At 35.8% G+C, this 23,483-nt stretch overlaps 1 protein-coding gene across 2 annotated transcripts; it reads left to right on the plus strand.

The window, feature by feature from the left end:
* The first annotated feature begins 640 nt into the window (after positions 1–640).
* Positions 641–22,293, plus strand: olfm1a (olfactomedin 1a). Of its 2 annotated transcripts, none has more exons than XM_051109636.1 (6): positions 641–1,162; positions 5,336–5,485; positions 5,613–5,768; positions 8,159–8,378; positions 17,751–17,857; positions 19,971–22,293. In XM_051109636.1, the coding sequence occupies exons 1-6, from the start codon at positions 1,097–1,099 to the stop codon at positions 20,643–20,645; spliced, it is 1,374 nt and encodes a 457-aa protein (XP_050965593.1). In that variant the 5' UTR covers positions 641–1,096; the 3' UTR covers positions 20,646–22,293. The 2 variants fall into 2 exon arrangements, with proteins under 2 accessions (XP_050965593.1, XP_050965592.1); XM_051109635.1 differs by lacking the exon at positions 641–1,162 and adding an exon at positions 3,197–3,762.
* Positions 22,294–23,483: the final 1,190 nt, after the last annotated feature.

Genomic DNA, 23,483 nt, shown 5'->3' on the forward strand with positions numbered 1-23,483 from the left:
GTAAAATCCCTACTGTAAATGTATGAAAACTTAATTTTTGATTAGTCATATATATTGTTAAGAACATTATTTGAAGAACTTTAAAGGCAATTTTCTCAATATTTAGATTTTTTTGCACCCTCAGATTCCTGATATTTAAATAGTTGTATCTCGGCCAAATATTGTCCTATCCTAACAAACAATACATCAATGGAAAGCTTATGTATTCAGCTTTCATATAATGTATAACTCTCAATTTTGAAAAAATGACCCTTATGACTGGTTTTGTGATCCAGGGTCACACACACACACACACACACACACATATATAATTATTATTATTATTATTATTTTTAATTTAATTTACTCCTCTGATGGTAATGCTGATTTTTCAATAGCCATAATGTCAATCTGCTGGCGCTTATAAGTGTATATTTATATACATAATACATTTTTATAGTTTTACATGGCAAATAAATAGGCTATTTAAAAATGTGTCCACTTTATTATCAAATATTATTATTCTCAGTGGTACCCGGTCCCAAGGATGACGCAGTCTCCATGGCAACCTCATCACTGCTTTTATTGTCCTTACAGTTAAGTAGTCCTGGCACTCGTGCTGTGAACTGCGCTGATTCAGAGCTCATGTCCAGCAGCGAGCGCAGATTATGAGCGCGCTCTCCACTCCAGCAGCTCGTCTCACGCTGCTCTGGGTTTTTGAATTTCCCACGCCAGTTCGTGTCACATCCGGTTCAGCACCACTGCTTGGCCCCGCTTCTCAAATTTCCTGCCCACACCTACTCTCTCGTATTAACCAGCCAAGTTTGTCTAGTGATGAAGTAATATTTTCGCCGCTTTCGTGCTCATCCCTACATTCGCGATCGGATCGCCGGTCCAGCAAGACAGAGGACGAGGAGGCGTCGAGAAGCTGAGATGAGATAAATATGCAAAGAGGCGGCTCTGCAAACCATTCCAATCTCATTTTTTCCATTATTTTGGCGCTGAATTAAAACACATACGTACATTCAAGAGGAGCATCTGATAGAGAGCCGGACAGCTGCACAGAAAACAGCTCTGCATGTGATATCCCCGGATCAGGTGGCATCGGCGGCAGAAGATGCAGCCTGCAAGCAAGCTCCTGAGTCTCACCCTCCTTGTACTGATGGGCACTGAACTCACCCAAGTAGGTTTATAAACGCCATTTTCAGCGCACATCTCAGGCTAATTAGGCAGATAGGCTCAAAATAAGCCGGTTTCGTCTATTATCAGAAGGGCAGATTAATCTATTGGGCAGCAGAGATCGGCATGGACTAATATGATTAAACCTCATTTGGACGAAAAATCACAGCGGGGTTCTCAGCTTTTATGCCACATGGCTAGAGGGTTTTTTCTTTTAAACTCTAACTTTTATGTGGGATGTAGGCTTTAATGTGGGTGATTATGAATGTCTTTACAGCGTAATACTTGACAGTTTTAGTATTTGAAGATAAATGCGTCTTGGTAGCCGTAAAGTCTCCCTTAGTGCGTGTGTGAGAGACTGATCATCAGTATCATTTTATCATTTGTATGATTATTCCTATTCAAGATAAAACACTCCAAGGCTTGTTCAGTGTATTCTCATTATCCACACACTGTGATTGTCTGACACTCTACAGTCTCACTTTGAAGACAAAAATAGCAAGTAAATTGCTTTCTCCACACTCCACACTGATGCTTGCACTTCAGTAACTAGTTTTTCTGTACGCCTTGACATTGAATTTCTGTTGGCGAGTTAATCAAATGGTAACAGCTGTACTGAAGCGACAAGGTTATTAATGCACAAAAAAATAATATTCCAAATGTAATTCATTTTGCCTATTTTCCATTTTCTCCATTGTTTGTTTTGTGTACAAAACAAGGCTTGATTACATTTATTTTTTGTTTGTTTGTTTTTTGAAGCATTTTATTGTACCTTAATATTACAAGCAGCTCTTTTAAACAGGTTTAAAAATGCTTCAATTCATTATAGAACTGTGAATTATTGGATGATCAGTCATCTGAAACTAAGTGCCCTGTGCCATAATTTGTAGTCTGTCCCATTATGAATCACTGAACAAAATGAGATCCTGTCAGATTTCATTAAAATTCAGGTTGACACAAAATATATATTATTTCCTCCCTTATTTTGTTAACCATGACGTTAGACGCACTTCATGTCATGCTAATAATAATAATAATAATATAAGTTCATTATTAGTTTAGACAGTATTTTTAATCTTAAATCAAAATGTTAAGTAGTTTCACATTCAATTTTATAAAATTGATTTTCATAAATACTGTGTGATTGCCCTGCACAGGAAAAAAAAAACTTCTCATATGCAAATCAGTGATAGATCAGATATTCCCTTTATCCATTAGTGCAGGTATTGTTAAAATGTAAACAAAAAAGGACAGAAAATGAAAAAGAAGAGATGAGCTGAGAGTTGAGTCTGTCTGTGAGTGCTAGTTTCTCACTAGTTCATTTACAACGTGTTTATGGTGCATTTGTGCATAAAACAAAGATGTAAAATAATAATAAGATGCATGGTTGGGCATGAGCATGTGTTGAAGGTCTAATCGGAACTTTTGTCCAAGAGAAAAATGTTAAACTGAGAAGGAAACCTGTACTGCCCTCTGTTGGCTAAATGATACCATGACATTCTGAGAGATGTCTGCTGTCAATGATCAGCTATCCTATTAAAACCCCCCTAAGTGACATGAAAAGCACTCATAAAGCACTCTGTTTTAGACTCCGCATAAGTGAGTTATCTTTTTAATCTAACATCTGTTGATGTTTCAGAGTTTAATGAAATGCTCAGAGAGCATTAACAATCATAGCTACTTTAGAGAACATAAATAATGTTGGTACTGTGTACTGCATGCGGTAGACAGAGCCTGTGGATGGCTGCAATATCACACCGATGATGAGCCGCAACACAGCGGGCGAATTATTCAATGGGGTCGACTTTAAAGAGAAACTTCAGCTAGTGTTTTTTTTTTTCTCCACCACCCTTAAACGTCCGCCTTTAAGGCGCTTGTGTATATTAGGCTACCTAAATGTATAACAAAACGATGCATGTTTTGCCCCGTTTAGTATTTTTTTTTATCAAGTAGTCATAAATAAATCAAACATCGCTTAACAGCACCTAATGCTACATTTACAGTTTTGAGAGCGGGTTACTGTTTGTCTGTTGAAATCCGTTTTTAACTATGCATGTCAGTGTGAGAGTACGGAGAAACTTTGTAACAACGTCTTAAGTGATTTAGTATATTCGTGCGTCAAGCGCCGGGAGGAGGTTTGTGATATTTATGAATATTTCACCAGTATAGCGGGTGGGCGGAGGCACGGAACCAATGAGATGAGATGGTCTGCTGAACTGCCGTCATTATTCGCGTGAAGAGAGCAGACAGAAGAGCGCTCTTCTCCCAAACCGAAAGAGCTTGAGTAATTATAAAGTTCAGTATAGGATAATGCGAGTCGAAATGCCCGAGATGAATTCATTCACACTGGGTGCTTTACAGAAGCACATCACCTCTGTGAGCAGCGCAGGTTACCAGCACAGTTCTCTACTGGAATGTGTATAATGAAGGTTACTGGGAAAGAGAAGAGCAGAGATGTCGGTGCCTTTGCTGAAAATTGGAGTAGTGCTCAGCACGATGGCGATGATCACCAACTGGATGTCGCAAACGTTGCCCTCGCTAGTAGGTCTGAATAGCACTAAATTAAGCGTGGCACCTCCGGGTGTGCCGGACCGGAGCACTGGCGTGAGTTTCCTTATTCTCTTTGTTCATGTTCGTGAGCTGTGAAAAACTTTAAATTATTTATACGTTATAAATCACACTGTTTATATAATGTAAGTTAGTAAATGGAAAAATTATGTTGTTCATAAAGTACTCAGTACTCCGACTCCAGATTATATAGCTTGTATATTTTAACAATGTACCCTGTTAATTGGCTGTACCGTGGTGGTACCGTGTAAATATCATAGTAGCCTAAATAAACATGGTAATTATTTAGTAGCCTTCTATAGATTGAGGTCCCTTGGTATACCTTCTGATACCATTGTAGAAGTAAACTGTTTAACTCTTTAGATTTTGTTATTGTGTCGTGGAAAAAATTGTAAGACCTCAATTATTCATTAGGACAGCATGGCTTTAAGTGGACCTATTCCTCTTTTATGTCTCTGCATGATTCATGTGGTGTAGCAACACAAAAGGAAGCAAATAATGACAATAAAAAAGCTATAAACTCATTTTTTGACTTTGAATTTTTGGAAAGAAGAGTAAAAATGCAATCATTAGTTTTATTATCAGTGTTTTATTTTAAACATCATGTATTTATCAGAAAGGTGTTCGGGCGTTAATGAGACGAGGTTCACAGAGTGCAATCAGGGAATTTGAGTGTGTCGCTTTTATTTGTCACCTGCTATCCTGTGTTGAAATCTATACTAATTAAATCAGGTGTTTGTGAGCAAGGATATAATCTTTTCTTTTTTATTTCATTTTCTTATATAATACCTTCACTGTTTTGGTATTGTGATAAGCTCTGTCGTCAAACAGCAAAAACATTAGATTTTATTATAATCTGAATTCAGCATTACAATGGCATCAGATTTGCAGTGATGTTCCTTGGGTTTAATAAAAAGCGCTTTCTGTCTGCGATGGTTATGAATATGGATTATTCATTAGATTACTCAGGATTAGGACAAGACATACGGAAACGCTCACCCCTCCAGATGGCTGTTTTATGTAAAGCCACTGGGTCATAAAATCCCCTTTGAGAAAAGACCATTTCACATCAAAGCACCAACTATGAAAATCCTTAAAAAGTGTGTTGTGTCAGTATGTATTGACCACTAATACACTGCTCTGCTTCTGATGGGCAAGGAGAAACAAAATGTGTGCAAGGGAAATAAAGTAATACTGAGATTTTCCCCCTGGCCTAGTATTTGTTAATCATTTTCATTTTATTTTGATGAAACTCATGCTTCCATTATCATCACAAGTCATCCTTACAATTACAAAACCTTATCATCCAGCTAAATAATGTTACCTTGGTGACATTTTCAGCAGTATTAAACAGCATTTCATAAACCACAGGCTACCAATGATTAAGCAAAAACAATCCATGTATGATTATTGTGATGTAAAACGTGCACTGGCATGACAGTTTCCATCAACTGGCCAGAAACTCTTTCACTCTGACCCTTGTGTAGGGTTCAAGTAAATAACCTTTGCAAAGACTGCAGTGGGAGAAAGAAGAAAAGTGTTTCCCATAAAGCACATCCCGATCAGTCACTGACCTTTTTTTATCTTCTTTGTTTTGCCCCTTGCCCAGGTGCTGCCTGCTAACCCAGAGGAGTCGTGGCAGGTGTACAGCTCAGCTCAAGACAGTGAGGGCAGGTGTGTGTGCACTGTTGTGGCTCCTCAACAGACCATGTGTTCACGGGATGCCAGGACCAAACAACTGAGACAGCTCTTGGAAAAAGTAACCTTTGAAAATAATCCACACACATATCCAGCTCGCCGATTGCCTTTCGTAAATCTTTTCAGCAAGGCTGTCACTCAACCCATAGCTTATTATTCTTCTCTTCTGTTCTCTTTCTGTCTCCCAGGTCCAGAATATGACTCAGTCCATTCAGAATCTTGACCAGAGGACTCAGAAAGACCTGCAGTATGTGCAAAGAATGGAGGTGCAGTTGAGGGGCCTGGAATCAAAGTTCAAACAGGTGGAGGAAAGCCACAAGCAGAATATCGCCAAGCAATACAAGGTGCGCACAAATACATGAGCTCATCCAGACCGGTGTGGTTATTCCATTGTCTGTGTCGTATGTCATTCGTGTTTCAACCGCATACAATATATCTCATTTACCAAAAGGTTAACTCACTTATTTAATTCAGCTCCCAATACTGGCCTTTAACATTACATTAATGAATCTAGTGAGCATATTCAATTTCTGTACATTTACAAGCCAAGTGAGCTAGGAATATTTGTTATGAATGATTTTGGACGCCACAGGCATTTTCCCCACAAGACGTGAATTACAAAGTACGTTTCATTGTGGCGACATAGCATCTTTTCCATCTTAGCTATTGTTAGCTGTCCGACATCAATTGCTTTTGCATGCTAATGAGGCCGCTGCTATTTTTCTAAATAGAGGCGCAGTGATTTTGTTGCACGTTGCAATTTGTAGTGTGTGTATCAAGCTCCCAAAGCAGCATAGATTTTATAGATCCATCCAGGACAGTCTCTTAGCTCCTTTAGCATCACCTGGCTCTCTTTTAAAGTCTTTTAAAGCAAAATAAAGTATTGAGTATTTTGTTCTAGTTGAACTGAATGTTATGGTCCAGATGTGGCACCTCATATTCATTTAGCAAGAAAGTACTCAAAACATTTTATGGCTTGACCTTTAAACATTTATTACATGAAGGCATCAAATATTTGGATGCAATTGCTGGAAAAGGTCATCTTAAACACCATCGTATGATCTTTATACCCACATGGGAGTTCATATGGTGAATGTTTTCAGATGTTTACGTATACAGAGCATATACAAACATGGCATTTCAGCCGAAAAAATAGGAATACATATAGAATTTGATAAATAGAATAATGGGGCCGGATGAAAAAGACAGTTTTCTTTGTTTTGACAAGGATGATTTTGCACTTATTGATCTTACTATAATGTAATATGATATAAACTAGCTTTCAAATGTTTGGGGTCAGTATTTTTTTATTTCAGATCTATTCTTTTTTTAATATACTAATTCTCTCTTTAGATGCATTATATTGACCAAAAGTGACAATTTACAAAATTAATGTTACAAAATATTTCTAGTTTAATAAATGTTGTTTTTTTTAAACTTTCTAGTCACTTCAGAATCCTGCAAAATGTTCCACAATAATTTACAGAGTAATTTGTCTAAATGAAGTTCTTAGCAATGTATACTACTAATCAAAAATTAAGTTTTGATATATTTACGGTATGAAATTTACAGAATATCTACATGATCTTTACTTAATATCCTAATGATTTCTGGTTTAAAAGAACCATTGCTACAAATATACCCGTGCTACTTACGACTGGTTTTGTGGTCCAAGGTCACATCTTAGAATGAATAAAAAAGTTATTTTAAATTGTAATAATATATATATAATTCATTCCCACAGCTTATTCATTTGTTCCCTTGTATTTTAGTAAATCATGGTTATGTTGTACTAGTTTATTCCTTCATTTTAATTAAATCAAAATGAGGAAACAAAAAACAAATTCACTAAAATGAGGGAACGGGATAGTATAATGAGAAAATGATTAATTTTAATACATTAAAATTTTTTTTTAAAAATCTTACTGTCCCCAAACTTTTAAATGGGAGTGTATGTATAGTTTTAATAATTTGCTATTAATATTATGTTCTTTATTCATCTATGTCTAGATTTATGTGTACAGTATAAACATATGGCAGAACCCATCATGATTATTTGCACTTGTGCAAATAATTTCAAGCATGTGTTTGTGTTAGTTCATCCTATCAAATGATGTTTAAAATAAACTGTTGCATCATTTCTGTACAAACAGCTGTATCTGTGCAAATGTGTGTGTTAGAAAGGCTAGCGAGTTAGTTATTCAACCAAATTTCATTTTCTTGCTTGCAGGGCTAACTTTATGAATTAAATCAAAGCTGCAGAGACTGAAGAACAAGTTCAATCCCATTGTAATCCTCAACTGGTCAACTGATTGCATCATTCAGTTTATTTTAAATACAGAGCACCTTTGAATTCCGTTCGCAGTCTTTTTGTGCATGCCACTATTGCAGCCTTCCATGAGTAGATTTTCTTATGTTATGACATCTCCATGTCTACAATTCAAATTTGTTTATGCACATTTGGATCTTTTGAAACAAGGGAAACTATTGTTGTATGTGAAGCATGTAACCCTCGACACCTTGCATTTTAATGAAAAATAAAGAGAGTTTTTTCAAATTTTGGCTGGTGTACTGAGACCTTGTTTTATGCCATGCTGAACTCTACATCTGTTTGCTAGGCACACTCAGAAATGGTGATAGGGTAGGCAGACAGGGCAAGTGTAGGGCAAGACAGGTGTTTGGACACAATCGTTGCACGCATGCCTACTGAACCAAGCCTATTTTAACCTTTCAGGCCATAAAAGCGAAAATGGAGGAACTTAGGCCAATGATACCAGTGTTGGAGGAATACAAGGCCGATGCAAAATTGGTAATGCAGTTTAAAGAGGAGGTCAAGAATCTGACATCAGTGCTAAGTGAACTGCAGGAGGAGATCGGAGCCTTTGACTACGAGGAGCTTCACAACAGGGTGTCTAATCTTGAGGAGAGGCTTCGTGCATGCATGCAAAAATTAGGTAGGATGAGTTTGAGCACAAACACAAACAACTTTTATATTGCAACCAAAAAAGTAGATCTTTTTTTTGTTCTTACACACTTTAGTATGCAAGAAAATATGCTACATTTTTACTAGTTCACTTTTTTAAACCACAAAAACAGCTACTACCAAAATGTATTGGTTTTGCTTTTATACAGTTAAATTAGGAAATTAAAGACTGCACAAAACATCACATTTTTTCTATTTAAAAGAATAATTCACCCAAAAAAGGAACATTTGCTGAAGACATAATCACCCCTAGGCCAAACAAGATGTAGATGGGTTTATTTCTTCATCAAACAAATTTGGAGAAATTTAGCATTACTCACTTGCTCACCAATGGATCCTCTGCAGTGAATGGGTGCCGTCAGAATGAGAGTCAAAACAGCTGATAAAAACATCACAATAATCCACAATTAATCCATATGTGAATCCATTGTGAAGTGTTTGTAGCAAACAAGTCCATCATTAAGGTTTAATTTTAACTGTTGGTTCTTCTCAAAATATGAGTCCATAATCCATAATAATGCTTACTCCAGTAAAATAAAAGTCTATCCTAATGTCCTCTGACATCAAAATCCACCAACATATTTGTTTAAAACTGTTTTCCCTTTAAACGGTGCTTGTTCTGTGCATATTTCTCAACTGATTCAGACTGGAGAAGGCATATTATGGATAAAAAACTTGTTTTACCTGGAGGCAAAGGTTTGAAGTTAAAAATATCTTAATAAAGAATTTGTTTATAAAAAACACATAGCTTTTCACTTCACAAGACGTTAACTAATGGACTGGAGTGGTGTGGATTGCTTGTGGATTATTGTGATGTTTTTATCAGCTGTTTGGACTCCCATTCTGACGGCACCCATTCACTGCAAAGGATCCATTAGTGAGCAAGTGATACTAAATTTCTCCAAATCTGTTTCAATGAAAAAACAACTAAAATCTACTTTTTCGATAACCTGAGTCAATTTTAAGCAAATGTTCGTTTTTTGCCGAACTATTCCTTTAAAAAAATACATGGTCACAGCACATTTGAAATAGCTAACATAGTGTATATATTTATTGAAAATGCAAATTCAAGGACGCTTCGCATTACACACATTAGTCCTGACTGACTGAATGATGATTGAACAAAATAAAAAACACTGTAATTTATTGTGCTGCTCGGAGGCATTTGCATGCTGAATTTAAACAACACAACATATACACCGGTCTTCCTTTATCCCTGTCATTTTCCCTGTTTGAAATGCTGCATCTCAGCTAATCTGATACAGATAGTAGCAGCAGATTCAGATGTTGCCTTATTCTGAAGTGAGGAATGGATCTCATATGGATGTTAGACACAGACGTGACTAATGAGAGGCTGCTGTGCTGTTCTCTCCTCTAACAAATGCCTTTGGGTCCACCTGAGCCATGGCATGAATTCATAGCGACTTTACAGGTTAATTAAATAACATTATCAAAATTCAGTATGGCACAGTCTCCGACACGTCTCTGATTTATAAACAAACGCTCATTTGAATGAACATCATACGATTTTATCTAAAAACAAAATGCACATTTTTACAGAAACCTTAATAACCATTCATACGCTGGAATATAGGTCAGGAGCTCTGTGTAACAATAGAGAATTGCTCTTGCTTCTTTTTGGAGCATTTATTTTAGATTCAGACGAATAACAGATTTAGTACTCATGCATAATGCAAATGCAGCCTTCCTTTGATTGATTAAAGGAGGACACCATGCTGGGTTTTGGTGCTTAACAATAAATACCAAAAAAAAAGAGCTGCCGTTTTAAGTTTTCCACTGAGCCAAAAGCTACATGCAGTGATAAAGAGAGCCATCTAAATATGATCATGGGATTCTATTGAAAGATTACTGCTCTCAGTATAGTAATCTCCTGAATTTCTAATGCTGCATTTCGCAAGGGAGTTAAATCACTGGATGGGGGCGGAGAAAAAAACACTGATCATTTGTTCACCGGTATAAATAACGTGGACTTCAATCATAGTTAATATTACATTCATAGTTAATAGAGTTTTGAGAGAAGCCTGAGCCAATTATTTTGTGATTGTTACCCATAAAATTTTAAGCAGGTTCAACAGTATTATGTATCCTATAATTAATATGCCTGCAATTCATGTCAGCCCATATTCATTTAAAGCCTTCATGTAATATTTGCACTTTAACTAATACAAAAACATTTATCATACCATTGACTACTTTCCATGATATTCTATTCTATTCTATTCTATTCTATTCTATTCTATTCTATTCTATTCTATTCTATTTTAAGGCTGTCAGTTTAACGCGTTAACTTAATTAAGTTAAGTGTATGAAAAAATAATGCAATTAAAATATTACAATGCAGTTTATACACTGGTTCTGCCCCCAGACCTGTACATCATCATCTTATATCACGAGTGCTGATTTTGTCGCGATCTATCACGAGTTTAAATGTAATTTTATACAACAGTTCAATAAATAAGAAGTTGATATTGTGTTATATTTTTAAACAATATTATGTGTTTTTGCTCAATTTTGCAGAGAACATATTACCTTTGAAACCATGCTGGCAGATTTAGTTTCTTATTTAGAGTATCATTTCATTCAAAATAATAATAATAGTAATAATAATAAAAACATCAAAGGGATAGTTCACCAAAAAAAAAAAAAGATCATCATTTACTCACACTCATGTCATTGCAAACCTTTGTTTTGTAGAATATAAAAGAAGGTATTTTGAAGATTGTTGATAACAAAGCTGTTTTGGCTACCAATGACTTTCATTGTATGAACAAAAAGTACTGAGATGTTTCTCAAATTGTCTTATTTTATGTTATGTTAGTTATGTTAGGCCGCCTAACTGTAACCGCCTAACTTATGCAGCCTAAATGTTTATGTGTAATAAATTCTACGTTGAATCAAACACAAAAATAGCTTTAAATAATCTTTTGTGGGTATTTTCACACTAAAATTTATTTCGCAATTAATTAGATTAATCGGAACATCATGTAATTAATTAGATAAAAAATTTAAATCGACTGACAGTCCTAATTATACTATATTATGTTATGTTATGTTATATTATATTATAGTTTAAAAGTTGGGTTTGGTACATTTTTTTTAATATTTTGATGACAAAGGTCTCTTATGTTCACCAAGGCTGCATTTATTTGATCAAATACAGTAAAACAGTAATACTGTGAAATATTATTACATTTCAAATAACTGTTATCTATTTTAATATATTTTAAAATATTAATCCTAAAAAAATGTATTCCTGTGATGGCAGAGCTCAATTTTTAGCAGCCATTACTCCACTCTTTGGTATCACATGATCCTTCAGAAATGTATTTATTGATTTTTAATGGGCTTTTAATATGCCAAATGCTCAAATAACATTACTTCTTATGATCAGTGTGAAAAACAGTTGTTCTATTTAATATTTTTGTAAAAACTGTGATACGTTTCCAAGATTCTTTGATGAAATGCAGCTTTTTATTTGAAATTTGATTTTTAAAAATAATTTAAAAGATTTTACTATCACTTTTGATCAATTTAATGCATCCTTGCTGAATAAAAATATGAATCTCTTTAAAAAAAAACAAAAAACTTTTGAACGATGGTGTTTATGTTATATTTACATACATATATACATATAAAATTTCAGCAAAATTCTTGATTCAAAGTCAACAACCATTTAAAATACTATTTATTTTCTTGGAAAGGTGCATATGTTGTGTTGTAAAAGACAAATTCACTTGGTTGCTAAGAATAAAAATCGCCAAGTCAAAGCAAAGACTTATTCATATATTAAGAGTAGTATTGAGACTCTGCTAAGCTTCTCTAACAGATTATTCCATTACGCATAGCACAGTAGATTTAGCAAAAGAAAACATGGGCAACATTTAATGCCATGACATTATGTAAATATCTGAGAAAATTACATAAACATATTATCTAGGCAGCAGTAGTCACACATTAGCGATGTATGGCTGTGAACTCAGTGTTGCTTGCTTTATATTTCAACATAATTGCATCAACAGTCAGTGTCATGAGCACTATAGATCTTCAATCCACTGTATAATCAGTTGTACTACTGCTTTCTTCACTACGTTATCACCTAAATACACAAATGGAACTGCAATTTATCGCCTGTGACAGACTTTTCAGCTAACATTTGGCCATCGGGTCTGGTGTAAAGATTGACCACCTGTGCCGAGACAATAATCAGACTGGTAATTATGTGAATATTATGTACCATAGAATGTCTTTGAATGTAGGTTTTGTCCGCAGAAGTATGTCTAGAATGGAGAATTGGGGGAATAAATTGCGACTCACTCAATCCCAAAAGGATTATGGAATTGCACAGGTCAATATCAGCAGATTATGAGTAATCACATATAGAGGTCAGTCTGTTCAAAGGCTTTGCAGTGACTTCAGTATAGGGTCAATCAATCTGTTTCAAACAAAATAGACATAGTTTAGTGGTTTGCAATTTGAAATAAGAGCACAGTATAAAATAACTATGAGATATGGGCAGTCAGCCGGTCAAAATAAACTCAGAAAGTTCTTATATCAACCTGAAAGGGTTATTTAGTGACAATGACTGGCTGACTCACCAAATAAGTACATGAAGTATTGATTTGAGTTTTTTATCATGAAAGAAGCAAGAGAGCGCAGAGGGAAATTAGAGACCGGTTGCCAGGGACAACTGTCAGATATACAGTTTCACGTCATTGTGACCGCAGAATTCCGTGATTGACCAATCAGAATCAAGTATTCTAGAGAGCCGCGTAATGACACCAGGGGTCAGTGAAATACAAAACAGTTCTTTCTCCAGAACTGGCTCCGGTGAGGTTTTACATAAACCAGGGCGCTGATCACATTTCAGTGCCAAGAACAGAATATTGGAAAAATATCATGGGAAACGGAGGAGTATCTATAAATGTACGTTTTATTTAAAAGCAGTTGCTTAGCCCTAGTGGACTGCCAGAACGGCACAGCCAGAGAGAGAAAGAGAAAGGGAAACAGCATCAGTTCTCCGAAAGACATAAAGTGACAGAGAAAGATAGAAAAAGAGCTTCCAAAAGAAGTATAAATGAGAGAAGAACACACTTCCTTGTGTATGAGGACTCTTACAACACTGCAGACGTCTACACAAGTTATGCTCCAGTGCGTCTGTCTGACACTGTGTCAAAACAGGGAGTATGAGAGGTTCACTGATGCCTGCAAACTTCTGCCTGAGTGCCTAACACACGGCAGAATATGACAGGAACTCCAACGCCTCCCCCATCCACCACAAGGCCATTTACCAGCGCAAAACATTGAAGTTTAACAACATGTCGCTCACTCATAAGAAACCAAAGTAGCAGCATGGTAAAACGAAATGGAAGTATTCACCAGAAATGAAAATTGTCATTATTTACTCACTCGCACGTCATTATAAATCCATATTACTTTTTTTCTAAGAGATGACAGCTCTTTTCTACGCAATGAAAGTGAATGGTGACCAGACTACTGCAATTACAGCAGTCCATGTGACTCATGCACAATATTCCAAGTTATTCATTTGTTTTTAATATGCATATTCAACTGTGGCACATCACAATTATGAGACACATGAGAACAAATGACGTTTGGTGTCATTGGCGCTAAACCTGGTGTGATACATCTTAATGCAGAACACAATATCATCAGTGAATAAATGAGTTGTTAACGCAAACTGATGGTATTCACAGCGTTAAACTACTTGGCACAAGCTGACTGGTTCATGCAGCTAATGAGCTTACTGCTTAACATTTAAAAGTGACATATCAAGACTTTTTCAGTGTTTACATGCTATAATCAGGTCCCCAGTGCATATACCTACCCAGAAAACGTGAAAAAGAACAACCTAGTAGCTTTGTTTTGATAAGCCTTTTTCTGCAAGCATGTGAAAAAACTAGTGTGTCAGATTTCGCTCCACCCATGACGTGGTAATGGGATCTTTTTATAATATTACCACCCCTTAATCTGCACGTTTCCACCCATGATGCCGTTATTTTGTTTTCACAAGTGACAATGGTGTCCCAGTTCTAACACCAATGCAAAAGTTCGAGCAAGGCATACTAACTGTTATGTCGCTGGCTGCACAGACGAGCTCAGAACACTATTTAGAGCCTCAGAGGAGACAAGATAACAGTGGATTTATTGATTTATTTACTGTATATAAAGATGGTGCCACACAGATCTAATATAAACATGCAATTTCTTTTCCAGCTTACCTTTACAGACATAACCAACTGTTTTTGTAACTCATGTGTGTTTTTAACATAAACTTGTGTGTGTTTGACAATTTAAGCGCAATAAGACACGAAAGAGAACTTAGTTTAGTAGCTAGTATATTGAAACTACTTTCAATTTTTTATTATTATTTTTTTTTTTTTACAATTAACGTTACAAATAACTGAATAATTGTTAATGAAGAATTATAATAAAGTTATAAGTAAATATAATGAAGTAATAAGTATAATATTTAGGGTTTAAAACAAAATATTGTAATGCAAACGTGATTTCAAAGAGCAGAGTGCATTTAGGTTGATTGGGACGCATTTTCCAAGTCATTTCAATGGCAAAAAGTGTCCCAAACATTTGATTTTGTAAACTATCCGATACGCAAAATAATAAAATCTAGTTATATAGTTGTATTGTCTCAAACTGACTGTCTAAGTGAAAAATTGCTACAAACGTAACATCAATGCAAGAACAGAATGTACACTGTAAAAAATAAATAGTTGAGAAAAAATAAGGCAACTTGATGCAGTAAGACTTTTGACTTCTCTCATCAATAGTTTTTAGTTTTTCTCAGTAAAGATACTTTGTTTAGCCAACATAAATTTGTTTGTTCATGCAGTGCTGATGGTCTTATTTGCTAACAGAAAAAGTCATGTAACAGCAACTGAAACAACAATTACTGTTGTTGAGATAATCTATTTTTTATGTGTAAATTTTTTGTGTATTTACAAATTACAGTGAATTATTATTGAAACCTTAATGGACAACTTAGTCTAATATGCAAACAAAACTGTCTTTGTAAAACATCTTACAAGACTAAAATATCCAGCAAACAGATATAAGTGGTTGAACATACTCTAGGCTTCAAAACTAAACACGCAAACCTCAAGAACGGTTGCAATCAACAAATTTTAAAAAGATGAGCTCTTTACATCACAGTGCAACAAATAACTAACAATAATGACAAAACAACAACAAAAATGTAAATTATGTCAGCGAACAGCAAAACAATAATCCTATAACAGTAACTACATAATTTATTTATGCTGCAATGCATGCTGGGAACTCACAAACCCTTAACATTCCAACAATATGAAATTCTTTGATCAAACAACTGTGTTTGACTAGATGGGACAACATTTGGGGTAATTTTGTTGGTCTGACAAGAGTTTTTATGTTGTTTCAAGAAAATAGCTTTTTTTAGTATTTGAGACTCAAATAAAAAAAAATCACAGCATATGCAGTATTTACAGACTGTGAATGGAGCCGCTCTGAGACGTCAATCATCAGCTGTGTGAGTGAACACTGTGTTTTGTGTGGAATCCCGCCCCGTATCATGATTTTATTTTCTATTCCATTAGTGTTCATTACAAAACTGTGGGGGGATGGATTATATTATGACGGCTCATCATTGTAAAATACACATTTGATATAGAGCGTAATAAAGTAGGAAAATTAATCAGTTTAAAAAGGCTATTATTCACCTCATGTAGGTGCTTTAAGTCTTCAGCATAGACCGCATTTTAATCTTTGTTTTGCATAAATTACAGTTGATTCATGTGAAATATACACTCCTGTACATCTTTTGCAAAATCAGACTGTAAAGCTGAGAGATGTGTGATATCACAACAGATGGCGGTAATGAACAGATTTAGTTTGTGACTAGTCAGAAGAAGACACTGTGCTACTTCAGTGCATTACAGACTCGTGACTTGTCAGAACGCAAAACAGAATGTGGCTTTTGGTCACGACACACTGCTACTTGCTGGAAAAAGTAGTTAGATATTGGAATATTTTAAAAAGTAAAGGTCAGAAGTCCAAAATGTTCATCCGAAATTTTCGCACGTTAAAAAATAAATACGACCTCACATTATGACAATCACATTTACACACTGCCTCTGAAACTTTCGGCCGTCATAAAAAAAATTTAGATCAGGTTCAATTTTTTGCGTTTTTCGATTCCGTAGCAAGCATTTTGAGAGGTGTTTTGACAGATCAGAGCCACCCGTACAAGCGAGCGCCAAAATCCAAAATTCAACTGACAAGTTCATCCAGAACAAAGCACTGTAAAGGTCCTTAAACAGTAACACTGGTCTTCTTTATAATTTGTGGCTCCAGTAATGTTAGAAAAGCATCAACGTTTACTAACATCCTAAAGTAATCTTTAGCTGGCAGTCAGCCGGGATATTCCCGCAGCTCGGTACCGAAAAATGTAGTTACGTTAGTTGCATTGCTACTTGTAGATGTTTTTTAAGCAGAGTATCTGCGGTACGAGCTAGAAAGGCACAGCCCTATTCTGGAAAATGAGGCGGGGAACAGGAGCTCATTTGCATTTAAAGAGACATGCACAAAAACTGTGTTTTTCTGCTGCCACTCAAAATGGCCATTTTTAAAATGATATAATAAATGATCTGTGGGGTATTTTAAGCTGAAACTTCCCAGGCACATTCTAGGGACACCTAAGACTTATATTACATATAAGGGGCATAATTAGGTCTCCTTTAAATGGCTGGTTAAAATTCACTCTGGCATTTCACAGTTCCTCTGAAACCCTCCACCTCCCCAACTCCACCTGTATAGATCTTCTACAGGTTATTATATATGTTATTTGTATGTCTTAAATACTCACAGCACTGTATCGGCATATGTACTGTATTGGCAGTAGCAAGTTTCTGTATTTGCTTTGCACCAGCAGCAATTCAGCAGTGTAGCAGATCTATTCCACCAAGACCAAATACATTAACATTGTCATATGCATTACCATGCTAAAATCTTCCGAGAGTTAGAACTTATATTTCAGTGTTTTTTCTTCACACAACATTATCATATGGTTTAAGGAGACTTATATGGCACACAAGTCTTGCGGACTAATTTTAGGGTCTTCTATTGTGCTTGACAGCCCCTGGTCACCATTCACTTTCATTGTATGGAAAAAAGCAGCATGAACATTCTTCAAAATATCACTTTTTATGTTTTATGGAATAATAAAGTCAAACATGAGGGTGAGTAAATGATGAAAAGTGATGACAATAAATGTTGATTTTTACTTGTTACTGTGTTTTACTGTTATCAGCTTGTGGGAAGCTGACAGGAATAAGTGATGCGATAACCATAAAGACATCTGGATCAAGATATGGGTCCTGGATGACTGATCCGCTTGCTGCTGATGGTGATACGAGGGTGAGTTCATCAAATCTTCATTGTTTTAACTGAATTCCTCTGGAGTTTTTGTGTAAGAGAAGAACAGCTTTAATCGCTTCACATCCCTCACCCTCACTTAATTCACAACTGGTTTTGTTTTTTTGTTTTTCATAGCTAAAATGTCTTTGACTTCGTCTTATCAGCACTCTTTTTGCCCCTGCAGTATATTTTCTTGTAAACATGCCAAGAGTGTGGTTTATTAAATTACCGGCACACATTAAGATGCAAATGATAGGTGTAAATCTTGCAAGATTTCATTAGTGTGGCAGCAAAGTCATTCCCAGTAAGAGCTGAATGATGTCTGTTAATTCCTGCGCCAGTATTTCCCGCGCACAAAATTGCTGTTGGTTTCATATCTTTGTTTTCAGGCATACTTTAATATTCTGTGCTAAAAAGCAAAACCTTGTATGACTATTTTAGTTCCCTGCCTTTGTACAAGCTTTTCTGTCTTTCTCCAATTTCTTGAACAAATCAAACACATCCATCTTGGATAGATGTCAGTAGCGAGTAAGTTGCTTGACAACTAATCCATGATCCCATCATATATTAATGCAACAACTTCAAAGAGGATGGCTGAAGGTGAAGTGGTGGAGTTTTTAGCTCCTTTGAGATGGATCGATCTAGTAGAAAAGCCTAGAAACAGAAAGGCATCTGGCCTGCAGATCTGTCTTTGCCTTAAATGATTGATGAAGGGTCAGAGAGTTGCCCTTGCGTGAAGCCTCTGATAGCCTTAGTATTTATTTTAACAGTGAATACACACTCCAAAGGGTCAGACAGTTTAAAAACATGCTTGTTTTAAGAATTGGATTTTCAGAGCAGGAAAAGGATAATAGGCAAGTAAAAGAACTAATTTAATACATCAGTCCCAAAGACTCAGATTGCATTCTGACCTTGACTGTGAAGGGATCAATGACATAAAAGAACATCCACAATAAAGAAAAGGAAAAAATCACATGTGCCAAGTGAACGTTATGTGGTGTAACCATCCAGTAAAACGTAACATACTTGAACACATGATTGCACATATTTAATCATTATATAAAAATATATTTAAATATACTTTTCAAAGTAAAACTTTTTATAAACAAATATCATGAATTATCAATTCATAAATATCATAACATTTTTGGAGAGTCACAAACACATGACATTTTACAACCAGAACTAACTTTGCCTCATCATAAAAGGTCAAATTATCTGATATTTTAAGTCGTTTATTGATCTGATGTCAAGTTTTTTCTTTTGTTTTGCAGTAATTGCACCACTTGACTTTTACTTGGTGGACATAGGTTTTTCAGATTTTAATAAGCAGTGAAGTAGTTTAATTACTTTATTCTACAAAATAATAATGAAAAACTATACTAAATTGCTTAGTAAGGTATTCTTTAAGAATTTCTTTTTTCTTTATGATATCAGGACAGTTGTATGTACAGTTTGCCCTCAAAAATATCAAAATAAGTTTTATGTATTCCCATTCCACATGTACATACTACATTAGTAATAACTATGTGCTAATCCTAAACTCCCCCCATAACCTTGTGAACCTTAACCTTAACCCATAACCTTAACGGATTTGTTTACATCCAGAATAAAATAAATAAATAAATAAAAAAAACCCCAGATAATTTACTCAACCCCTTGTCATCCAAGATGTTCATGTCTTTCTTTCTTTAGTGCAAAAGAAATTAAGGTTTTTGAGGAAAACATTCCAGGATTTTTCTCCATATAGTGGACTTCAATGGGAGCCAACAGGTTGAAGGTCCAAAGTGCAGTTTCAAAAGATGAGCATTTGTGGTTAAAAAGTATATATACCTTATTTTTTATTTTTTTTAGAAAAAGGCCAATCAATTTGCTAGATAAGACCCTTATTCCTCGGCTGGGATCTTGTAGAGCCCTTTGAAGATGCATTTAAACTGCAGTTTGGACCTTCAACCTGTTGGTCACCATTGAAGTCCACTAAATGGAGAATAGTCCTGGAATGTTTTCCTCAAAAACCTTAATTTCTTTACAAATGAAGAAAGTGCAGCCCCATTTTCATTTGCGATGTAAAGCGTATACACACTGATGTGCATTCGTTTTTTTCCAACACCAGGTGTGGTACATGGACGGTTACCACAACAATCGCTTTGTCCGGGAATACAAGTCCATGGCCGACTTCATGTATTCAGACAACTTCACCTCACATCGCCTTCCTCACCCCTGGTCTGGCACAGGGCAGGTGGTCTACAACGGCTCCATCTACTTCAATAAGTTCCAAAGCAACACCATCATTAAATTTGACTTCAAGACAGCCACGATCAGCAAGTCCGGTCAGCTGGATTACGCCGGCTACAACAACCGTTACCACTATTCCTGGGGAGGTCATTCTGACATTGACCTAATGGTGGACGAAGGTGGGCTTTGGGCCGTCTATGCGACCAATCAAAACGCAGGAAACATTGTCATCAGCAAGATCAACCCGTTGACCCTGCAGGTGATCAAAAGCTACACCACCAACCACCCAAAGAGGAGTGCAGGCGAGGCCTTCATGATCTGTGGGACTCTTTATGTCACCAACGGATACTCAGGAGGGACAAAGGTCTACTATGCTTTCCATACTAACTCCTCTACCTACGAGTATATCGACATCCCCTTACAGAACAAGTATTCCCATATCTCCATGCTGGATTATAACCCTAGGGACAGAGCTCTTTACGCATGGAACAATGGACACCAGGTGCTGTATAACGTCACCTTGTTCCACGTCATTCGCTCTGAAGAACTCTAAAATGACATTCTCCATCCCTTTGACATATATAGTAGCACTGATGGAGTTTATTACTGAAAAATAGAGTAATGCCTGATGATTGTTCAATAAAAGAAGACTTAAAAATGTATCAAAAGTAATAGTCGATGGCAACATTATCAACAGCTGCCAAAAGGTCTTTCTTTCTTTTTTAAGCTTTCCTTAGATGATTGTGTTTGAATTTTCACTGCAAAAAATCTATTAATTAGTATTTTTGTCTTACCAGTCCAGTAAAAATATTGAAACATTCTTAAAACAAGATCAGTTTACTTAAGAAGCAATAATGCGTAACTTTTTTAAATTTAAAGGGGACATCGGATGCTTATTTTGCCACAAGTTGGTATGATTCTTTAGGGTCTTCATGAAATGTCTTCAGCATACTTTGGTTAAAATTCCTCAATGGTCATGTAAAACCACACCCTTTTTACCTTGTCAAAAACAGCTCTGTTCACAGTGACCCATATCGGTGTATGTCTCTTTAAGTGATAATGAGCTACCGCTCACTCCGCCCTCTGTTGTTTTTTGTGTATTCAGTGACAAAACACCTGCATTGCTTATGAGACGTTGCTACAGCTATTTGAGCACGAAGAAAATGGACAGCGTACAAATGGCTGAGGGCGGGAATATGCTAATAAGAGACAGTCCATCTGTGGTCGTGGGTGGGGCTTGAGCAATATGACATCATACTGCTCAGAAAGTCAAAACGGCTTGATAATTGAGATGTTTAGGTATTTTGAGGATTTAGAAAAAGGAATAAATGAGACTACTAAGACACATTTATATTCAAACACCATTTAAAAGTGAATCTTGCATCCGATGTCCCCATAGCTGAAATTATAAATACTGTATAATATCTGAAAACAAACCCAGTTTTGCTTCAAGTAAATTTATGTTGTTTTTAGGTATATTTAGATATTTTAACTGCAAAACAAAAACACTGATTAATCACATAATTTTTTACGGTGTTCTTGTACTTGTACAGCTTTACGAACATGATTTAGTTACACACTAGAGGGAAAAGAAGAGTGACGCAAGAAAGATGTCATTTAGTTACCCAGTTATGTCCTTTGTATCGAGAGCAATCAAAACTATTTAACATCAACTAAAGAGCCGAAGGCACTGACTGTTGGAGGCACTCTGTTAAAGAACTGCAGCGTGTTGTTGTGACTGTATGTAGTTCCTGATTTCCGCAACGATTTGCATGAACATTTTTAGCACTACGATTCACATGATTGTATTTCTTTTCTAGCAGTAGTATGAACCTTGTATGTGAAAAAGAGATTAGATTAGTGATGGGTTTGCTATTCTTGCCATGTTTCATTTTTTGCTGTATCTTTTGTGTTCTTTTTTAAATTTGTGTTCATAAAGTGACTCTTAAATAGTAGGATGGATTGTAAGAAAAAGAAGCCAAGAGTATATATATAGATATAACTTGTCAGCAAAAAAAAAAAAAAAAAAAAAGACAATGTGAAAAAATGTATTTACAAGGTATTATTCTTTGACTGTATTTCAAGACAGATTCATGTGTCAGCTGTTAGAAGAATTAGACGGCATCATCTAAAACTGTTACGCTTGCATCCGTGTTGTACTTGCAATGTGATTCATATCAATAAAGCCAGTCTTTATTTTACACTTCTCGCCTGAAGGAAATGAAATCATGCTCCATATGTGTATATCAAATTACAGTCTCCAAAATATAGATCTGTATAAATAAAGAAAACCGTAATCTCCTCATTTGTCTGCATAGAAAAGGATTTCTTGTGGATAATGACCCGACTCCAGCTTCCGAAGCTTCTGGAGCCAGGGGAAATGTCAAATGGGACTGAATAGTCTAAAGCAAAAAATAAGACCAGTCTAAAGGTGGATATCATTACCAGCCTATATTCTTTCTCCATGGCAACGGGGGCAGAAAGTGATGACCTCATCTGTTTGGCTGCAGTGAAAGAGCTGATCCGGAAGCAGTGGGACACGCACTAAAGACAGAGCAACTCATTAGCCCTCGGCTCTTCTCTAAAGGCAGTGTCAAATTGAATTGTCTGGTCTGTCTGCGCTCAGCAAATGCACATTTAATTCAAGCCACCGTGACACTGGCAAACTGCTATTCAGGGAAGACATCAAGCACTGAAGGTGCTTAGATTTAATGGTATTTCTTTCTTCTTTCATCTCAAGGTAGCTATCAGATCAGCTAATCTAATTCCGCTCAACTCGTCAGTGCCACGGAGCCACCGCGTAATTGAGCTTCTTTGTTACGTTCTTATCGTGATGATAAAAAGTTATCTTCATTCTTTTTAATTGTTTATAATGTAATTATTTCACATCAAACGTCGTGCTTGCAGGTGCAAGACAATTAAAGGGATAGTTCACCCAAAAATTAAAATTCTCATCCATTTAATTACCTTCATGTTGTACAGTGTTGTTTTAGACTCTATTTTTTGGACAAAATCATTTTTAAAGGGGCCATGGCATGAGAAATCAAATTTGCCTTGATCTTTTAACATATAAGAGGTCTTTGTACCAATAAATCATCCTGCAAATTTCATAGCTTAAAACAGGGGGGCCCGCGAAAGAAAGAAAGAAATTAATTTCTTGGATGACAAGGGGGTGAGTACATTATATGGGAATCTTTGTTTTGGAAGTGGACTTCTCCTTTCAAGGACAGGCCCCTTAAAAACAGGTCATTTTAGACAGAGGGTCAGAATGAAGGTTGAAAATAATCATTTTTCCATATATTTATTTATTTATTTTTTGGTTGTTTGTTTTTGGTGCAAAAAACTTTATTAAAAGTACAAGTAAACTTTAAGGAACATATTAAAACAATAA

The sequence above is a fragment of the Labeo rohita genome, chromosome 5 (assembly GCF_022985175.1).
Source record: "Labeo rohita strain BAU-BD-2019 chromosome 5, IGBB_LRoh.1.0, whole genome shotgun sequence".
Classification (NCBI taxonomy): Eukaryota; Metazoa; Chordata; class Actinopteri; order Cypriniformes; family Cyprinidae; genus Labeo; species Labeo rohita.

Coding starts and splice junctions, on each gene's coding strand:
- olfm1a (XM_051109635.1), top strand. CDS start 3,613: ATGTCGGTGCCTTTGCTGAAAATTGGAGTAGTGCTCAGCACGATGGCG. Junction 5,486..5,612: donor TGAGACAGCTCTTGGAAAAA/GTAACCTTTGAA, acceptor TCTGTCTCCCAG/GTCCAGAATATGACTCAGTC. Junction 17,858..19,970: donor CTGCTGATGGTGATACGAGG/GTGAGTTCATCA, acceptor TTCCAACACCAG/GTGTGGTACATGGACGGTTA.